We start from the raw sequence: 18516 nt of genomic DNA on the forward strand, positions 1-18516 counted from the left end.
TCTCACCTGGCTTTTGCTGCCATGAGGCAAAGCTAAACCCAGGTCCAAGTCTTCTCTTTGGCCAAGTCACGTCTTGTGGCTCAGGCCTGACTTTTAGGATCCCACAGTCCACTTGCTCTGGAGCCAGATGGCTGATACAGATGTCCAAGCCTTGCTGCCGGCCTTCTCCACAGCTCTCAGCAAGTCTCACTCCTCAGAGCATCTCTGTTTCCATCCTGGGGCCGAGCAGTGCAGCTCCCCGGGGGAGGAGAGGAAAGGTTATCGTCTCTCACAAGACATTTTGAGACTGAATGGACCTGGGGAAGTCCCCGGTCATGTCAGGCACTAGAGTAACGCTCAGTTCAGGCACTGCCAAGAGGCTTTTGGAAGTAATAACTTGTTCCTTAATGACCCTGGGTTTTTTTTTCTTTCACAGGGTCTTCCAGGCCCACAAGGCGCGATCGGTCCCCCAGGAGAGAAAGTACGTTTAAATCCTGAGCTCTGGCTTCAGACAACTGTTGCCATTGATACGTGTTTGCTGCCTCAGCTGCTCCTTTGCTCCATATGCAACATCTGTTTGCAGCCGTGCCTATGAAAGTCTAATGCCTCTCATTCCAGACGAGAGGGACAAGAAAGCATGGTTTACCTCTAATTCATAATATTTGCATTCATTTCCCCTCTTAAAAGAAACATTCTAAAGGCAGCCTATGGTAAAGCATTAGGAGAGGATTGAAAATTGTCTTGTTCTGTGGGCTAAATGCCTGGAAGTCTGAGCAGGATGGTAATGGGAAGAGCCCATGGATTTGGCTCACTCAGCCAAGATCTGTTCACCTCCTTCCTGCCTGCTCCAGCTCTCTCTGATCTTCCACTGCTGTTGCTGCAGGGTAGGTGCTGCTGTTGGGTCCCCCAACCCCAGAAGCCCTGGGACCACTGTGATTTAAAGAAGCAGAACAGTTTTGCCCTCAGAGCAGTTGTTGGGTGTTTGGTGAGCTCCCACTGAGGAGGGACACCCAGTGTGCATTCAGATGTGTGCCCCAGACCATCCTCACTGGGGCTGGACTCCAATTATCAATAATTCTCCTGCAAAGGAGCATTATCCTGCAACTTGTCCTACACTCATGTGCAGCGTTCGGCCTTTTGGCAGGACAGAGCTTGATGCTTCATGCCCCAGTGCCTCCTGTCGAGCTCCCATTGCTGTATCATGTCTGTATGTGTGAGCTGCTGGCACTAACGCTGCAGCATCCCAGGATGCTGGAACAACTGCCCATAGAAATGGCCAGACTCCCTACAATCACAGCATCTCTGTCAGCAGATTCACCTCTCTGCAGCCTTTCACAGCTAGGAAAAAGAAGAATTGTGTCTGAAAAGGGGCGTCCTCCAATGCTCTGAGACTCTGACCATTGAAGCTGTTGATTTTTGGTTTGCTTTTAGGGGCCGCTGGGCAAACCTGGTCTTCCTGGCATGCCTGGGGCAGATGGTCCTCCGGTAAGTTGTTCTCTCCTGGGTCTGTATTTGGCATCATGGCTGGGGGGTCTGATCCTGCACCCATCCACCCTGGGGTGCACCTTGGGATAGTGAAGCACGTGAGCCTGAAAGGCTGGGTTGAAAGGTTTGAGTCTGAGAAGCTCTCGCTGCTCCGATCTTTGACCAGCCTCACAGTGCAGCACTAGGCACTTCTTGCCATCTCTTGGGGCCTCTCTTTCCCCTCCTCCCGTTTCTCCCCCCTGTTTCAGCAGGTTGGCAGCTCACTGAGGTAAAGATGCTCTCCTGTGTGTGAGCATGTTTATACACTGTGCAGCACAAGCACAGGGTGGTCCTCATCTTGCCTGGGGCCGCTGGGCACTGCTGCGGAACAGTGATAAGAGCAGGTTGAAATTGCATGTCAATATTGGATTCCTGGAGCTTCCTCCTAATCCTGCTTTAAGCATAATTTGCTCCTTGCTCTAGAAATTGGTCTTAATCTCTGGCCTTTAAACCTGATCTCACTTTTACACACCTCAGAGGCAGCTGGTTCTAAGAGTGATAAATGTAAAATAGTTACATCCCATAATGCAGATGGAGAACATGGCAAGAAAAATGATGTTTCCCACCCTGGGACTGTCATTCCTTCAGAGGGCATTTGGAACACTCACACAATGGTTAGCTGAGTCAACAGAGCAGTGAAAGCAAATCCCAGAACATCTCTAAAGCTGTAGCTTTTGATGTGAATTCCTGCAGCAGCCTCCAGGGAAGTTCTGCTGGAGAAGATGCCAGCTCTGTTTTCATGCAGACTGAAGGCTGGATCAGACCTGCAAGCAGAGCACGTGTGGGTGTGTGTGGACACAGGTCCTTTGCCACAGGTGGCCAGGCAGTGTGCAGATAGCCTGTAGGTTTGTAAGCATGTGGGTTGCTCTTTCCAAGGACAAAACCCTGCCCCTCTTCTCTTTGTAGAAACTGGACTTGGAAGATACCTGAAAATCCCTGGGGGCCTTTCTCACTGCAAAAGCCAAGTTGCTCATCAGTTTTTGGTCTTGGCAGCAGTAACAGAGATGGACACTTTGCAACTGGTGATGATTTAGTGCAGAGTGGCCAAAGGCTTTAGAAATCTTGCTGCACTTCCATTTTGCCTCTTGGGGATGTAGCTACCAGGAGCTGAAGGCAGGCACAGGGAGATGACCCTCGTTGTGCACTGCTGCTTTTGGTGACATTTAAGCTCACAGGACAAATTCAGATTGCGTGTTCTCCTATGTGTTGTTGCTGTAAAAATGACAACTGCCATTTCATTCCTGTATTAAACCAGCTTGGTTATGGAGTCTGGCTGGTCTGACATTCCCGTGCTGAAGAGCAATGGTGGAAAATTCACTTTTGTTTTCTACTGACTACACATTTAGGGTTCTAAAGGTGATGAATGAGAATGTGTTGGGAACTTTGGATGCTGAGTTATTCAACATCAAATCCCACAAGGAATGCTGGCCGCCAGCCAGCCAGCCAGCCATGGTCTGGAGGTGATGCAGGTTGGCTGAGCCTTTGTCATGAGATCTTGTAATGGACTCTAGGAATTAGGAAATGAATGAGAGGTTCTGACCAGTGAGGGGGTCCTGTGACCTTCACAGGTTCGCCAACACCTGGAGTGAATTTTACGTGCTTTCCTATTGCTGTGCTGCTGAACTCGCTGAACTGTTCTAATAGATGAGGAACACTGCAAAATGGTTTGTGTTTCTCAGCTGAAAGAGGGTGAAGAGTAGAAGTATAAATAAGGAGGTAGAACATCAGCAAGGACCCAAATGCTGGCGCTCTCCTTCTGCGGAAAGCTCGCTCTTGCAAGCTGGCTTCAGGGGCTGCTTGCATCAGTGACAGCTTCCTGGAGAGCAGCTCTTCTCTTAGAAATAAATCATAGCTGTCTGTGCGAGCTGTTGGCTTTGGAGCGTTAGACACGCACTAACCCATTTTCCTCTTTGTATCTTTCACTAATAGGGTCATCCTGGCAAGGAAGGTCCTCCCGGAGAGAAAGGGAGTCAGGTAGGTGTCGACACGACCCTCGTCACTGCTAAGGGGAAGGTTGCTGTAGCTGGATGGGGACAAATCTCTATTGGGCTCTGGGGATGGCCGGGCAGCTGGGGGATGTGGGTCAGTGGAGGTGGCAAGAAACAAACCCTGTTGAAATTTGGGAGCTGAGCCCAGATTTAATCTCTTGAGAGTCTCTTCTGGGGCTTGGGCTGGTCTTTCCTCAGCTCCTCCCAGCTTTCCTGGCAAGCAGCACTCCATAATCCAGCAGACATGAAAACTGAAACTGTGAAGGGAAACCTTCCCTTAACCAGACACAAATAAACATCCTTCGTGGCACAGGGAATGAAGAAAATAACTCTTTTTGTATTCCTGGCCTCCCTTTTTCTTCCCCTCCCCCTCAAAGCCCCTCTTTAACAATATATTTGAGAATATTGCCGGAGGCTGGAGGCCTTGAATTATACATGAATGATACAGCATCCGTCTGTCCGGGAGATTTACTCCCTGCATTCCCGCTGTGTCCCATTTGGTTGGAAAACATTACATCTGTCTTTGATGGGAGCAGTCGGGTTTGATGGATGCCAGCCCCAGCCCCGCTCGGGTGCTGCAGGGAGCACGACCCATGGCTGCAGCCGTTCGTCTGGTGTCTCCCAAGGCTGGGAATTCAAACGTTGGCCTCTGCAGGGTATGAGAAGCCAACAAGTGGTTGTGCTGGTGCTCCCTGTGCTGGGAGAGGATTGGCAAATGTCAGGGAGGTGATTTTGGAGCTGTGCTGGTGCTGTGGGTCTCCTCCAGCCGACATTCCCACCGGGTCTGGGACACTGCAGGACCCATGGGCTCTGCCTGGCTCTCAGGCTGGAAAAGCTGGTCTGTGTCAGGCTGGGAGATGTGGAGGGCCCTCTGTTTACTTAGGAACTGAGCAAAATAAAAGCCAACCAGGTTCACTAAGGAACGTGATTTGTTTGCAGGTGTAAGAATGGCAGTGAGGGTGGGCAGGAGCTTTTACAGGCATGTACCAGGCTCCGTGATCTAGCACAGCTCGTGGTGTCCCTGGGGATTTGCAGTGCCAGAAAGGAGCTTTGTGAACTTCTCCTGTCCCACATATCTCAGGCCAAAGGACATCACCCAGAGGCTTGTGCCTCAGGCAGTAACCCCTCTCTGTGATCATCACCATCACAAGCTCTGCTGTATTACTGCAAAACCAGGATGGTTTGGAAGAGGGGAAACAGCAGAACATGTTCTTCCTCTCTGAGAACTGTTTTGTTTAATCCAAAACACAAATCATTGTTATCACAAGTTGTTGCTACCCTGACTCTTCTCATCCTCTTTTCCTATGGTTTGGATCTTTGCTGTTGGCTTAGCCCCATGCACTTGCTCTAGGTGATGTTCCTGTAGCACTCTCAGCTATTCTGAGCTATTTTAGGATGGCTGTTGCCGTCTGCATCCGGTCCAAAGCAGCCACATGGCCAGGATATGTGTTTTCCACACTCTCCTTATTGCTGCACCTTCATGTTGATTTTTGACATGTTTTTCTTGTTTGCCTTTTTTCCACCCCAGGGTCCACCAGGTCCTCAGGGCCCCATCGGTTACCCAGGACCACGTGGAGTCAAGGTAAGAAGGACAGAGAACCAGTGTCCATGGCATTGCTTGTTCAGCTGGAGTTCTCCAGCTTGTGCTGGAGGTGGACACTGATGGTGGCACAGATGTCCTACCAGAGCACTTAGGGCCACCTCAGGGGCCAACTTGAGTGAGCCTTGGTCCAGCATCTTCTCCCAGGCCATGATGATTACAAGTCCCCTGCTTTCCAATAACCCCTCCTAGCATCACTCAGTGCTTTGCAGGGATTTCTCTTTAATTCTTCGTGAGCATGGCTCAGTCCCATTCCAGTCGTTTCCAGTTTACAACCAAAGCAAATCTCAGCCAGAATGTGAAGATTTTAACAAGGCTTGTTAATAAAACAAAATAGCCCATTACTAAAACAAAGCAAACTTTTCATGCTCCTGACCAAGACCCTGTTAGACGAAGCTGGTGCATCTCAGCAATGTGCTCCTTCACTGGATTAAATTCCAGCTCTTGCCCTACTCCTGCTGCCTGCAGCACTCACATGCTGATGATAAGGCGGTGGATGTTGTTTTCCCCATTCAGCTGTGGCTGTTATGCCCATCAAGATGTATTAGCTCAGGTGCAGATGCATCCTGCATCCCAAAGGTCCAATGAATCTGCAGGGATCTGTGCAAGCAGATACAAACACAGCTTGGGGACAGACTGTAGGTGAAGCGAAGCCCTCTTAAACCCTTGTATATTTTTTCAATAGCAGAAACCCATTTGCTGTTCTGCCCTCCAAATTTAAAGGGATGTATTTAGCCAACACAAGCTTCCATCTCATTTCTTGCAAGGTTGCAGATTGAGACATAGTGGTCCATTAGGGAATGGTTTGCTGTTGTGTTTACCAGTAAAGTGGAACTGTTCCACATTAGAGTGATCTACAGGAAGTCGTGCACCAAACCGATAGTGAGTACAGACAAGGTTTTGCTTCCTACAAGCAGTGTTCTATTAACTGCACAAGCCTCCAGTTCAGGAAAAATATGTGTCTCATTGGGTTTGCAGCTGTAAATAACTTTGAGCTCTCACCAGACCCTGTCCTGCTGCACAAATGTTGATGTACTTTTAATTATACTTTTTCTTGACATGCTGAAGAGAAGAAAAAAATTAAACTACCCAAAGCAAAATATTGTTCCTCAAACTAAAAAACCCCAAAGTTTCTTCTATTCATTGTCAGATTTGCATTTCCCAGGGCAGCTGGGGTAGGTACTGGAGCATGATGTTTGCTCCCAAGAGGCAGGATGGATGGGAAGCATGGGTGTCCTGCAGATTGGGCTGGTGGCAATAGCAGGGGGCAGATCCAGACCACACTCAGCACCTCTGGCCTGAACACCACGGCTGATTGCCTTGGTGAAGCTTTGGAAGGCTTCTGCACCATGTCATAAATGCCCACACTGGTCATGTTGTCTTTTTGGTTTTTCACTTTTTGGAGCCTAAATGTGCTTTAAAAAGACAGTGCACGCACAGATGTGAGAACCATGGTAAGAAAAGAGCCAGGCTTAACCCTCGGGAGTGCTGGACATGGTGCTGCAGCACAGCAGAGATCTCTGACAGTGTGTTCAGAGAATATAAAGTGGATTCACTTCCCAAGTGCCCGTGCACAGCTCAAGCACGGGTTTTAATGTGGATGCTTGAGTGATCTCAACATGCTGGCAAGGCATTTGTGGGAATGGGTTGTTGGAAAAGCTTTTTATGGTGAGTTTTATCCCTGGAAACAACTCCTGGGCAGGGAACGGGCAGAGACCATCAACCCCACCTGCCAAGTCAAGTCTGTGACTATAAGGTACTCACTGGTTACTAGCCAGACGTCAGCAGCTGGTACTTGATTAGCAATGTGTTAGGAACATCACAGCTTGCAGAGATACCATTGTCAACATCACAGGAAGCACAAATCACCGTGATTAATGATTCTTCACTCTTAAGCTTACCTACACCTTTGTAACATCTTGTTTTATCTCCTGCAAGGGAGCAGATGGTGTTCGTGGATTGAAAGGCACCAAAGGTGAAAAGGTAAGTTATCACTGCACATTCACATTGATTTTCTGTGGCCTCTGAGCAGTTTTGCAGACTGGTCTCTCAGAATGCTCCCTGTGATGTTTTTTCCTGCACAAGAGGTTTCTCTTAGATGAGCAGGGGCTCAGTACCCAACGGAGTGGTCACCTCTCTGGTTCTGGAGTGGGTGTGGGCTGTGGACCTGCCATGATGTTCTACCACATCTTGGCTTGGACCAGGGAGTAACTGATAACATGCTCAGGATTGAAGCTGTTTGCTGTGTCCAGCCATCACTGGTAGCTCAGGTCAGTGTCAGGATGATGTCCCCCTCACAAAATCTGGAGCTGGAGTGATTGAGCGGAGCTGAAGAGTTTAAGGTGTGTTACAGCAGGATAACAGTGCAGGGGATGTGCTGCCCAGCCGGTCATCACAGCAGCTGGTGAAACCTCACTCAATAAGTCAGCTCAGTCTATCTCTGCATGTCTCAAAGATGCAACTGTTTCTCCCAGAAGAGCAGGCAGTGGAGAAAAACTTTGCTCAGTTCCATAAACAGATCCATGTTCCTTCATTCCTGTCTGCAGCAATTCGGCAGCAAAGCTGTAGTTTTAGCTTAGGGAATCCTGGCAGGGACCTTCCAAACTTCAAAATTCTTTCTGGAAACTGTGTCTTCATTCCTCATCAGAGGCTTGCTGTAGGATGAAATACATTATTGATTTCAGCTCTGCAATTAAACCTTCTTGGCTGAAAGAAATACTGCCACTGTCCTGGAGGTTGCCTCAAAGCACGGTGTAAAACATCCCCCGTGAAAACAAAACCAGTTGTACTTCAGAAATAATTGATTCTCGGTGCTGGTGGAGTGGTGTTAGTCGCGTTGGGCCAGATCTGTGCTCCTGACTTGCAGCCAGGATGGGATGTAGGGAATACTTGCTGTGATCTCTCTGGGATGTCGCTGTTGTACCCTGGCTGGGTTTCCCTATTCACTTGTGCACGCCAAAGGCTTACAGAAGCCAATGTGATGGGTAGTGCAGGGACCCAATCTTCTTGTCCCTGGGTAGGGGCCATACAGTAAGGCTAAAGGTTTTTTTGCTTTCTTTTCATCTCTACCCCTTGTCTGTGTTTTCCCCTCTCCACCATCTAGGGTGAAGATGGCTTCCCTGGCTTCAAAGGGGATATGGGCATCAAAGGAGATCGGGTAAGTCTGTGACGGATTGCAGCCATGAGGGTACTGCTGTCAGCAACCCTGGGGTCTGGGACCTGCCTGCCCCATCAACGCTTGTCGTTACCAGGGGGAAATTGGGCCTCCTGGTCCCCGCGGTGAGGATGGTCCTGAAGGTCCCAAAGGTCGCTCTGGCCCCAATGGTGATCCTGGTCCTCTTGGTCCTGCCGGAGAGAAGGTGAGTCTGTCTGAGGGATGTTTCACTGTAAACCCCGTTTTGCTTTGGGTGTCTGGAGTGGGTGGTGGGGCAGTGCCCAGCATGGGGAGGGGGATTTTAGGGCAGAGTGATGAAGAGGAGCTGCAGGAGGTTTCTGTGAAGACTGACCCAAGTTGTTCCACACAGAGACCAGAGGACACCCAGGGGTGTTGGTTTTACTGCAACAGCGTGACTTGAGGGTGTTGAGACATTGATCCCTTTGGTGTTATCTGCTTGGGTACAACCTCTTGGAAAAAAGACCAGAGGAAAAAGATTGAAAACTGGCAGTATCATGAACTCCATCTAACCTCCGGGTGCAACCCGTTGAAAAAAGAAAATAAGAGCAAAAATTAACCAGCAGGTCCCTGACAAACTTATGGTGCTCACTCTACATCAAACCCACTTGATTCACCCCAGGGAGCGCGGAGGGTGATTGTGGTGTGCCAACAGCTTTATTCCACCCGTGTCATATGTGTTTTGCTCTTGACTTCTCTGCACTTGGCATCTCTCCTTCCTGCTGCTGCAGCTCTGAAGCTGCTCGCAAGGTCTCCCTTGCTCATGCTAACACACTTCTATCTGTGTTGCAGGGAAAGCTCGGCGTGCCAGGACTGCCCGGCTACCCGGGCAGGCAGGGCCCAAAGGTAACTCGGTTGGTTTGGTCTGGGGGGGGGGGGAGGGGAGTGCAGCGACACCGGCTGAGCTCTGGTGGTGCAGCCGTGCTGAGAGCTCAGCCCCAGTAATGGGACAAAATGGAGCAGCAGCAGCTCCCACCATGGGATCCATCCTTCCCACCCGGGCAGGACACAGTGATAGATGGGTAAAAACAGCTCCCAGCCCTCAGCTGGTGGAAATACCTACAGGGGCTGAAAAGAAAGCTGGAGAGGGGTTTTTGACAAGGACAGGTAAGGACAGGATGAGGGGGAATGGGTTCAAACTTCAACAGGGGAGATTTAGGTTAGGTATTACAAGTTCTTCCCTGTGAGGGTGCTGAGGCGCTGGCACAGGGTGCCCAGAGAAGCTGTGGCTGGCCCATCCCTGGCAGTGTTCAAGGCCAGCTTGGACACAGGGGCTTGGAGCAACCTCCTCTAGTGGAAGGTGTCCCTGCCCGTGGCAGGGTTGGAACTGGAGGAGCTTTGAGGTCCCTTCAACCCAAACCAGGCTGGGATTCTATGAAGTCAGTGACTGCTTCTGCATCACTTGTGCAAAGTGGTGGGAAGAGATGTAGTGGGACAGGGCTGCAGCATGTGAGGGGGTGCAGGACACTGTTGGGGAGGGATATAAACAGACTTCATGTGAGCTGTCATGCTAGTAATACGTGTAACAGTTCTTGCATTCTGTTGAGCATCTTCAAAGACCTGAGCTAGTGTTAACTAATTAATCAAGGAGAACAGCTAATGAATCAGGGTCTCCCTGAAATGAAAATAAAGCTGCCACTCGCAGATCTGCACCCACCCTTATTACACACCCACCCTCAGCTGGGCCAGCTTCAAATGTTCCTTTTAAACGAATCCCACGACAGAGCCTGAGGCTGCAGCCCCAGTTTTACACGCCCTGGAGGCTTTGGGAGCTCATGTTTTTGTCAACTTCTTTATTTTAGGAATCATATTTTATTATTCATGTGCATTGCCTGGGAAAAAACCCCAGCCCAACCAGGCTTGTTGAACACTGGAGACATCATTATCTGCAAGAGGTTGTTTCCTGGTTGTGGTGTTGATGGGTTATTTTTTAATTTGCGTTTTCTCTCTGGGATGGGTTTTTTTCCATTTCTTTGCCTAATTCCTATTTTAAGAGCAGCAGCAGCAGCTCTCCAGGCACTCACGTCAGAAAGGAACAAGCCAGGAGTTAAATTTTTATGTGCAGTGTAGTGACTTAGGAGCTCCCAGACAAGAGCTGCCTGTTCCCCAGGCACCCGGCACAACCAGAGCTTGGGCCTTTGCAGGGACTCTGAATGAGACATGAACTTTTGCTGTTATTTTTGGATGAGATGCAGTTTCTGAGGTCATCTCGGGTCTGGCTTTGGGTTTGTTTTCATTAAAGGAGAGTTTAATACAAGAAGCACTGGGAGCTGTGGATGGCAGCAGGCACTGGCCGGGGGTTATTCCAGGCCAGCGGGTGCCTGGTGTGCATGGACAGAGCTGCCCCTGGCTGTGTCCTGAACCACTCACTCTCTCTTTGCTCTTTTCCCAAGGGCTCCATCGGCTTCCCAGGATTTCCAGGAGCCAACGGAGAGAAGGGCACACGGGTAAGAGCTGCTTTGTCGAGCTGCTTGGCTGCTGCTTTTCCTCTTCAAAGAAAGGTCCTTGGGCAGGACGTGGGCAATGTTCCACTGGTGGTGGCTGTTGGGCTGGTGCCCTGGTTGCTCTTGCACAAAGGGGTTGCCTGAAGAGGGTGATCCCGGGAGCAGCAAGAGGCTCCCGATGTCGGCTGTGGAAGAGGAGGATGCTGGTAACACATAATCAGTGCTGCAGACAGCAGCTTCCCAATTAAACACCGGAAATTTTCCCTCAAGGTATTTTAAGAGACTCCAAACCTGGATCCTTCCCGTGCTGTCAGACTTTGCTCAGGGCACAAAGAGCTTTTTAATTAATGGTAATTATTGGAGATGGGTGAATCTATTCAGCAGCAGCAAGAACCACCTTTAGCCCAACTTGAGTTTCAAAATGCGTAACTGGAAACAGTCTCACAAGTTCCTCCTTTTAATGAGAGCTCTTCTAAATTCATAGACACCCTTAAAATGAGGGGGCTCCATCCTTCAGACTTGTCTCTACCTCTCACTCCTCCTCCAGACTTTGCTCCCCAGTAGGGATTGTCTAAATGCACTGGTGATGGTTTTATTTTGTGGAAGACAAAAGAATTGACAAGAATGAGGGGATTCAGAGTGCAAACATGAAGTCATCTTCTGCACCAGCTCTGCTCACAAAAGAGGGGGTGAGAAGAGTGAGTGGAATTAGTTTCCTTTTTACTCTCATTTAAATACAAATGACTTCTAACAGACATGTTTGATAGGAGCCCAGAAAGTGTAAATCACTTTGCACTGCATTAATATCATGCCACTGAAATTTGGTTTATATCCACCCCCCTTTTTCTTCCCCCTGAGTAATTTCATTTCATTCTGAACTAAAATGCTGCATCCCCATCCCTCCCTCCGCTCCAGCTGGGAGGAGGGAGCTGTGAATAAAGCAGCTGCCACAACAGCCTTGAATTCACTGTAGCTCTGTAATTACCACCCGCTTTATCAACTGTACAGCAATAAAATCCTTGGGCTGGATTTTCGGGTGGTGTAAAATTGCCTTAGCACCGCAGCGGGGTGGAGCCGTGCTGCTCCGCAGCCCTGAGCAATGCCATCCCTCTTGATCCAACTGCTACTTTGATTCTGGTGAGATGGAGAGACAGGTCACTGGGATGGGAAACCTGTCAGGGAGCGGAGCAGGTACCAGACTGCTGGTTTATGAGACTGGAGAAAACCCCAAGGGTTGGGCTGGTTGAATTTTGATGATGCCCAGCAGGATAAGGGACTGAGGATGGAACAGGAGTGTTGGGAAGGGGCCCAAAGTCAGGACCAAGTGATGATAAGAAAAGACAAAACATCAGCAGTTTGCTTACTCTTATTCTAAATGAGCTCTATGCTCTTAGGAGGAAGCAGTGGGGACACTTGGCTACACCCCTGCAGGCCTCACGCTGCTTCAGTCTAGGAATTGGAAAGGTTTCTTCGTATTTCAGGTTCAGAAGCTCCTGTTTGTCCCAGCTCAGGAGCCGAGAGGTGCCTGGTGGACCCTGTCCCTGACTGGGCTTTGGAGCGCTGTGGGGCTGGCACTGGCAGCCCAAAATCTCCAGTGGAAAGGAAGGAGATGGGGATTTGGGAAGCAATGAGGCATTTTGTGTGTGGGGAGCAAGGGCAGGGACAGGCGTCCCAGATGCTAAGGGTGAGCAGAGTCTGGCACATCTGGCAAACAGAAATGTCTTGGTTTGGTTTATGGTAATTTGACTTATTTTTTTCTCTCCAATGTGTAATTGGGCCATTTCTGCTGTTTCACACCTGATCCAGCAGCTTTTGCTTGTTTTAGCAGTGTATTTGTATGTGGAAGAAGGGAGAGAGAGAAGATTTTCACAGACAAATGTGTTGTTTAGGAAAAGGAGCCCAGCTTGAAGATCTTTTATGAATAGCAGAAATAGTGATGTTCAGGAACCCATTTGGTATCCTCCTTTTATTTTCCTTTCTCTGAAGTATCCAATATGAAAGAAGTGAAAAGCAATTATATACAGAACAATAGACTGAGCTGGGATCCCACAGCGTCAGACCAAACGGAGACCATCAACTTAATTCAAGCCTCATTGATTTAGACTTGATAAATCAAAGAATGGTTTCTCCCTTGTAGAAATCTCCCTCTGTTTCTCCTGAGCCCACTAAATTTGCTGATGTTTTTGAGCATGTCCACATACAGTCAAGAAAGAAATTCTAATATTTATTTCTCCAATGACTGTGGAGTACCCAATTTGCAGCTAAAACAATCAAAACCCATTTGTTCATCTTTTTACCAGTATTACTATTGTGTGATTCGGTGCAGTTGTGCCCAAAATAATCTGAATCCCACGTTTCCCTTACAATCATGTAGGAATGGAAATAAGCTTTCCAGCTCGTTGTTTCAGCAACAAAAGTGGTCTTCCCAAGGCCTTAAGTAATAAAAAGAAAGGAGAAAACCAAAGGTTGAAGAGCCCAACCAGCAGATCCTGCCCACACAGCGCAGGCACCTGAATTCTGGTGCTGGCAGAACCCACAGCACTAAAGCTGTTCAGCTGCACAAAAGGGCTGGTGACATTAAAAATGGGGAGGAAAAAAGGTGTTGGTGAGTCTGGAGAAGCGTGACCGTCCTCCCCAGCTGCCCACGGTCAGGCTCGGGGGAGCTGCTCGGATGTTTGCAAACCCTAATCATAAAATCAATAGTTAGATGTGAATAAGTGGTCTTATTTTTAGAGCTAATAGGCCCCTGCCATTAGCATGGGGTAATAGATCTCCTGCTCGCCTGGTCTGACAGAGCCTGGGGGGTGTGGAGGGACCAAAATACAACCATTTATTTGGGTGCCTGGGAAATACTGTGAATTTAGATGCCTTTCCCTCAGTATCCCAGTTTGAAAAATATAGGTCTGTGCACATTTACAGTGCTGTGTAAATTCTTCACAGCAGCACCCGGTGCTGTGTGCATGATTAATGACAGCAATAAGCAGGGGAAGATTTAGCTTAAAAATAGAATTGAGGAAGGAGGAAAAGGAGGGTTTGTGGTACCTGCAGGGAGGTGGCACACGCTCCTCTCCACCTGCTCCGAGCTTAGCCTCTGGAGCGAAAGGAAATCCAACTGGAGGAGTTGAAAAGGATTGCTGTAATTCATTAAAGAAGAGATGCCAGCAGGGTTTATTAAGTGGAGCTGCAGAACAAGGAGGATTCAGCAGGTCTAATTTTAGTAGATTGAAGAAAGTTGATTGTAAAGTTTCCCAGCTCCTGTTTCATGTTCGCCTGGTTAATGAGCACAAATAGGAGCAGGTGAGATTACGAGATGATGGATTCAGGGCAGAAAGTGGCGAGTGATATTTTAAGCATCTTGTGTTCCTTGCATAGAAAGCAAGGCTTTTTCCTCCTTTAACCGGTGACACAGCAATGGTGGACTGCGGGTCCAAAGGAAGGAAGTTAAACCTGCTGGAATTTTCTTGGTAACTTGACATGAGCCAAAATAGTGTTTTCAGGGACCAGGCTCTAGGCCATTAATTTTCTTTTAGGCGCAGGGTAGTGGAGCTTAACGTGCTGCCAGACTGAGGACCCAGCCACCTCTGTCTTTCTTCTGTCAGACTTAATCAGAGTCCCCCATTACAGGACGCTGAGCACGTCCGTCACATCTCATGAGCCTCCTGCTCTGTCGCTGCTGCAAAACAATGTCTTCAATTACTTGTTTAGCACAAAGTTCACAGAGATGAAGAAATATTTGTAAATATGTGGGGCAGCTTAATTGGCTGCTCTGGCATAAAATAACTGCTCAGAGCAGGAATCCTGCTCAGCTCCTGCCGTTCCTTCAATACTGAACAGCACAGCTCTAGCGACGTGTGTGTTCATCCTTGTGTGCACCCTGCCCTGCTCCTGGCTGCGGTGAGGACTAGCCCTTCCCCATGGCACGAGCTGGGTGAAGGGATGAGCAGAGATCAGTGGGAAAAGGGATGATAGGTTTTGGGGTGGCAGAGTTGAAGAGCTTTTTTGCTGGCTTTTTAGGAGACTGCATGGTCATCTTTGAGGTGTTTTAAAGGCCGCGGGATGTTTTTCCTGTGGGTTCATCTGCAGCGAGCTCAGCCTGCAATGCTGGCCACTAACTCCTGTTCTTTTTCATTGCAGGGGACACCTGGCAAACCAGGTCCAAGGGGGCAACGCGGTCCAACGGTAACAACCTATTTCTTCATTCATGTGTGATTCGAAAGCTTGTTAAGGCCAGGGGTCAGTGGGATCTGATTTGTGTCCTCACTGAGTAGGGTATGTCCTACAGCAGCTAAAGCTAAGCAGAGGGGATGCAGAAAGTTGGGGCTGGGTCTCACCAGTGAAAGTCCTCAGACCTCCAGAGGCAGTGATGAAGGCTCCTGTCAGCCCCTTGCTGCTGGTGGGATGACTTACTGGTGCTCGGGTGATCATGGTGTAGTATTGTCATACCAGGAAGGGCTCAAATGTTGTCCTCTGTGTCTTTTTAAGGGTCCACGTGGGGAAAGAGGCCCTAGGGGAAGCACTGGGAAACCTGGCCCAAAGGTAAGATTTTGGAGAAGTCTGGTGGAGTTGCGTCCTAAAACGTGTTGGTATAAGAGACTGTCAAACTCATTGTTCTCTATGTCCCCTCTCTCCTTTCTCCATTGTACTTTGAAAGCTGAGCCCTCTTGAGCTTCATCACTCATCCAAATAGCTGTAACCCAACCACAAAGCACATGTAGGTCCTAGAAACACATTGGCCGCGTTTCAGCAGGCCATGAAGCACATACATCAATGGCGGGCTACTGCAACCAGAAGGAAGGGAGAGAACCCCCATGCTAGGGACCTGCCAAGCCTACAACCCACTGACACTTCCCCTCAGCCCTGGTTGCTGGTATTTAAGTAGTGTTCGAACCACCTCAGAGGCTTTAGGCTGTGCCATGGGTGAAGAGGCAGAACAGGTATTTTCCTTGCAGCCAGTCTGGAGACGTGCTCAGCTCCAGACCCTGCTGCAGACACCACTTACCCGACCCTCAGTCAGCGGGCATGATGGAAGCAGAGCTGTGTGGTGAGGTGGTGTCACCGCCACGCTCCTGGCTTGAGAAACAAATGTCTGGGCTTTGTGTCAGCATGAATTTTTGATAAATCTCTTGTCTCTGCAGCAGCATTTATCTCCGAGAGGGGAGCTGGGAGGTGGGGGGAATGCCCTGAGCTTCCTGATGTTATCTTCCCTCTATTTTGATTAAGCAACGAGGGGGGGACAAGCAGCAGCTCATTTGTCACTGGATGCTGCTCCTGAGGCAGAATTATTACTAGACAGGGGCTGGGGGCTCGTGGGGTGTCACGGTTGCTCGGTGCCATTTGAAGTTTTTATGCACAGCAGCTGCAATGGGGATCTATGTATTTTTAATGGTGTGTTGTTTTTTTTGTTCATAAAAGGGCAACTCTGGTGGTGATGGCCCCCCTGGTCCTCCTGGAGAAAGGGTAAGTCAAGCTGGTGGTGGTAAAGCAGGACTTAGTGCTCAGGGGGGTTTGCAGGGAGCAAGATGCAGCTGCATCCTGCACCTTGGGGCATTCATTTGGGGTAGAAGTAGCTGATTTCCCTTATCTTTGTGCTCATGTGCTGTTCACACAGAGATAGTATTTCATAGTAAAGCATTATAAATTCCCTCACCATGTTTTCTGGCTTGTTTTGCATCCAGGGACCACCAGGGCCTCAAGGACCTACTGGATTTCCTGGACCAAAAGGCCCCCCTGTAAGTAACTCTCTTCCTAGAGCATGCAAAGAAATACATCAAGTCTTTCCCATCCAGCTGTGATGCCAGCTCAGCTTCGTGACGTACCCAGTAAAAGGCATTACTGAGACATCAGGATAATAACCCCACGCTTTAAGATTTTAAATAGCCAAGTAAATTGTGGCTGATTATAAATGTTCATTTCCTAATGACTCAATATCACTGGGATCCTTCATGGTTGCTCAGTTCTGCATTTTCCCTGTGTTCTGGAGGACAGCACAGCAGAATAACACTTCTGTCTCTGCAACATTACACACTGCTGGGGACCTCAGGACTCTTCTTGGAGTGATTTCCTTCCTTGTGGTGAACAGCTCATTCCTATAAAGCTTTCCTTTGGGAGATGTGTGGGAAAGAGCTGTATCTTTCTAGGTTCTAGTACCCCTGTTTCACTATAAAGTAGATGGGAACTAATGCAAGGAGGTGAGCAGGTTTCATTCAGTCCTTACACAGTCTGACTACTGAGTACTTAGCGATGGTCATTCTCACTCTGGTTTTCTGCTGTAGGGTCCTCCTGGGAAGGATGGATTGCCTGGTCACCCCGGACAGAGAGGAGAAACTGTAAGTAGCCAGAACCCTTGGGCAGATCATTAGTCCCGAGTCTCATCTTGCCGGTTGGTTTCTCTAAACCCTTCTGTGCAGTTGGGGAGATGTGGCCACATGCTTGGTTTACCTGAAGGTCTGTGTCTCTCCAGCTGCATGGGATGGTCTATGGGAAGCAACCTTCTTCTGAGCAGGACGGCTCGGTCTAATGATGGTTTATCTGTAGGTTGTGCACCAGCTCTTCTCTGGTCCCTTCAGTAAATCATGGAGGTCAACACAACCATAATGCATGGAGAAAACATGAGCAGAGACGTAGTGATGCTGGTGACCAGCATCAACGGCAGATGGGTTTCTGCTGTGATAAGTGCAAGAGGCAGCTCCTCACAAGGTGGTGGATGTCGGCTGGGATTGAGCCAGGTTCAGCACCAGCACTTTGTGGCTCTTGCTTTCATGAGAAGAAGCTGGGGGTGGTTAAGCAGCTCCACAGCCGGGCTCAGTACCCCAGGGGCTCACTGAAGCGCTTGTCCCTTTGCCCTCCCAAGGTGGAGGCTGTGCCTCTGCTCTTGCAGTGCTGCAGGTGACGTCTGTGCATTATTTCCCACTCTGTCCTCTGGAGATGTGGAGGGTTTTACATCTCTATTCCAGAGACATAACTCTAAGGCTGTGATAGCAGAGGTTTTTTGATATGAGACAGGCTCCATCCTTCACGAGCTTTCCACACCCAGCTGCGTTAGGTCAGGGGCAGCTTTATTTTCTCTGGAACATTCAATAAGGAGGAATAAACACTTGTCACCTCTCGATGCACCATGTGGCCAACACCAAGAACTGTTGCACCACAGAGGATTTACAGCCTGGTTTTGGCCATGCTTGTTGTGAGATGAAGACAGCTCCTGGCTGAGAGGTGCAAGGGGTTTGCTCTAGTTTTTCAGTCCACACTGGTTCATGCAGCTCGTGTAGCAGCTGCTGCCTTAGCACCCGACTAAGAGTATCCCTGCTGAAGCTGCCTGTTAGCCAAAGCCTCACCGAGGTTTGCTTAAGCCCCCCAGCAATAACCCCTTGCTGTAGCCCTGGAGCGGCTCCCGGCTGCTCCGGCACCTCGCGGTCATACCCATCCTGCTTTGTCCATTTTAAAAGGTTTTGTTGCACAGATGTAATCATTGTTTCTCACCAAGGGAGAACGATGAGGCATGTGGAAGGTATGATACCCTGGCTGTCATGCATCTGGTGGTCTGTTTTCTGCACCTTTTTTGGCTTGAAAGATACCCTGAGCAAAAATGACCCTTCTGCCCTGGCTCCTCTGCATGCAGCCATCAGCATCTTTCTGTTTGGTATTTCTGGGGATGTTTGCTTTGTTCCTCGGCTGTTTACAATCCAGCTCACTCACTGTTTGGGGATGTCTCTCTCCCCAGCACTGCATGCTGCATGGTAGCACATAGACTCTTTGTTCTGTGTTTATTTTACAGGAGAACTACCACCCCCCCCCCTCCCTCTACTACCCCGC

General features: G+C 49.1%; 1 protein-coding gene across 1 annotated transcript in view; it reads left to right on the plus strand.

Annotated features, from left to right (window-relative positions):
* Window positions 1-18516, plus strand: part of LOC104406894 (collagen alpha-1(V) chain) — a gene marked incomplete at its 5' end in the record, with an annotated part of 104397 nt that overhangs the window by 60832 nt on the left and 25049 nt on the right. The window contains 14 exons of the mRNA XM_010016014.1: window positions 416-460; window positions 1411-1464; window positions 3433-3477; window positions 5020-5073; window positions 7030-7074; window positions 8195-8248; window positions 8343-8450; window positions 9056-9109; window positions 10657-10710; window positions 14842-14886; window positions 15190-15243; window positions 16120-16164; window positions 16383-16436; window positions 16980-17033. Of these exons, the coding sequence (XP_010014316.1) occupies window positions 416-460; window positions 1411-1464; window positions 3433-3477; window positions 5020-5073; window positions 7030-7074; window positions 8195-8248; window positions 8343-8450; window positions 9056-9109; window positions 10657-10710; window positions 14842-14886; window positions 15190-15243; window positions 16120-16164; window positions 16383-16436; window positions 16980-17033 (765 nt within the window). The remainder of the gene's footprint in view (window positions 1-415; window positions 461-1410; window positions 1465-3432; window positions 3478-5019; window positions 5074-7029; window positions 7075-8194; window positions 8249-8342; window positions 8451-9055; window positions 9110-10656; window positions 10711-14841; window positions 14887-15189; window positions 15244-16119; window positions 16165-16382; window positions 16437-16979; window positions 17034-18516) is intronic.

The sequence above is a fragment of the Nestor notabilis genome, unplaced genomic scaffold, assembly GCF_000696875.1.
Source record: "Nestor notabilis isolate BGI_N333 unplaced genomic scaffold, ASM69687v1 scaffold13660, whole genome shotgun sequence".
NCBI classification, from domain to species: Eukaryota; Metazoa; Chordata; class Aves; order Psittaciformes; family Psittacidae; genus Nestor; species Nestor notabilis.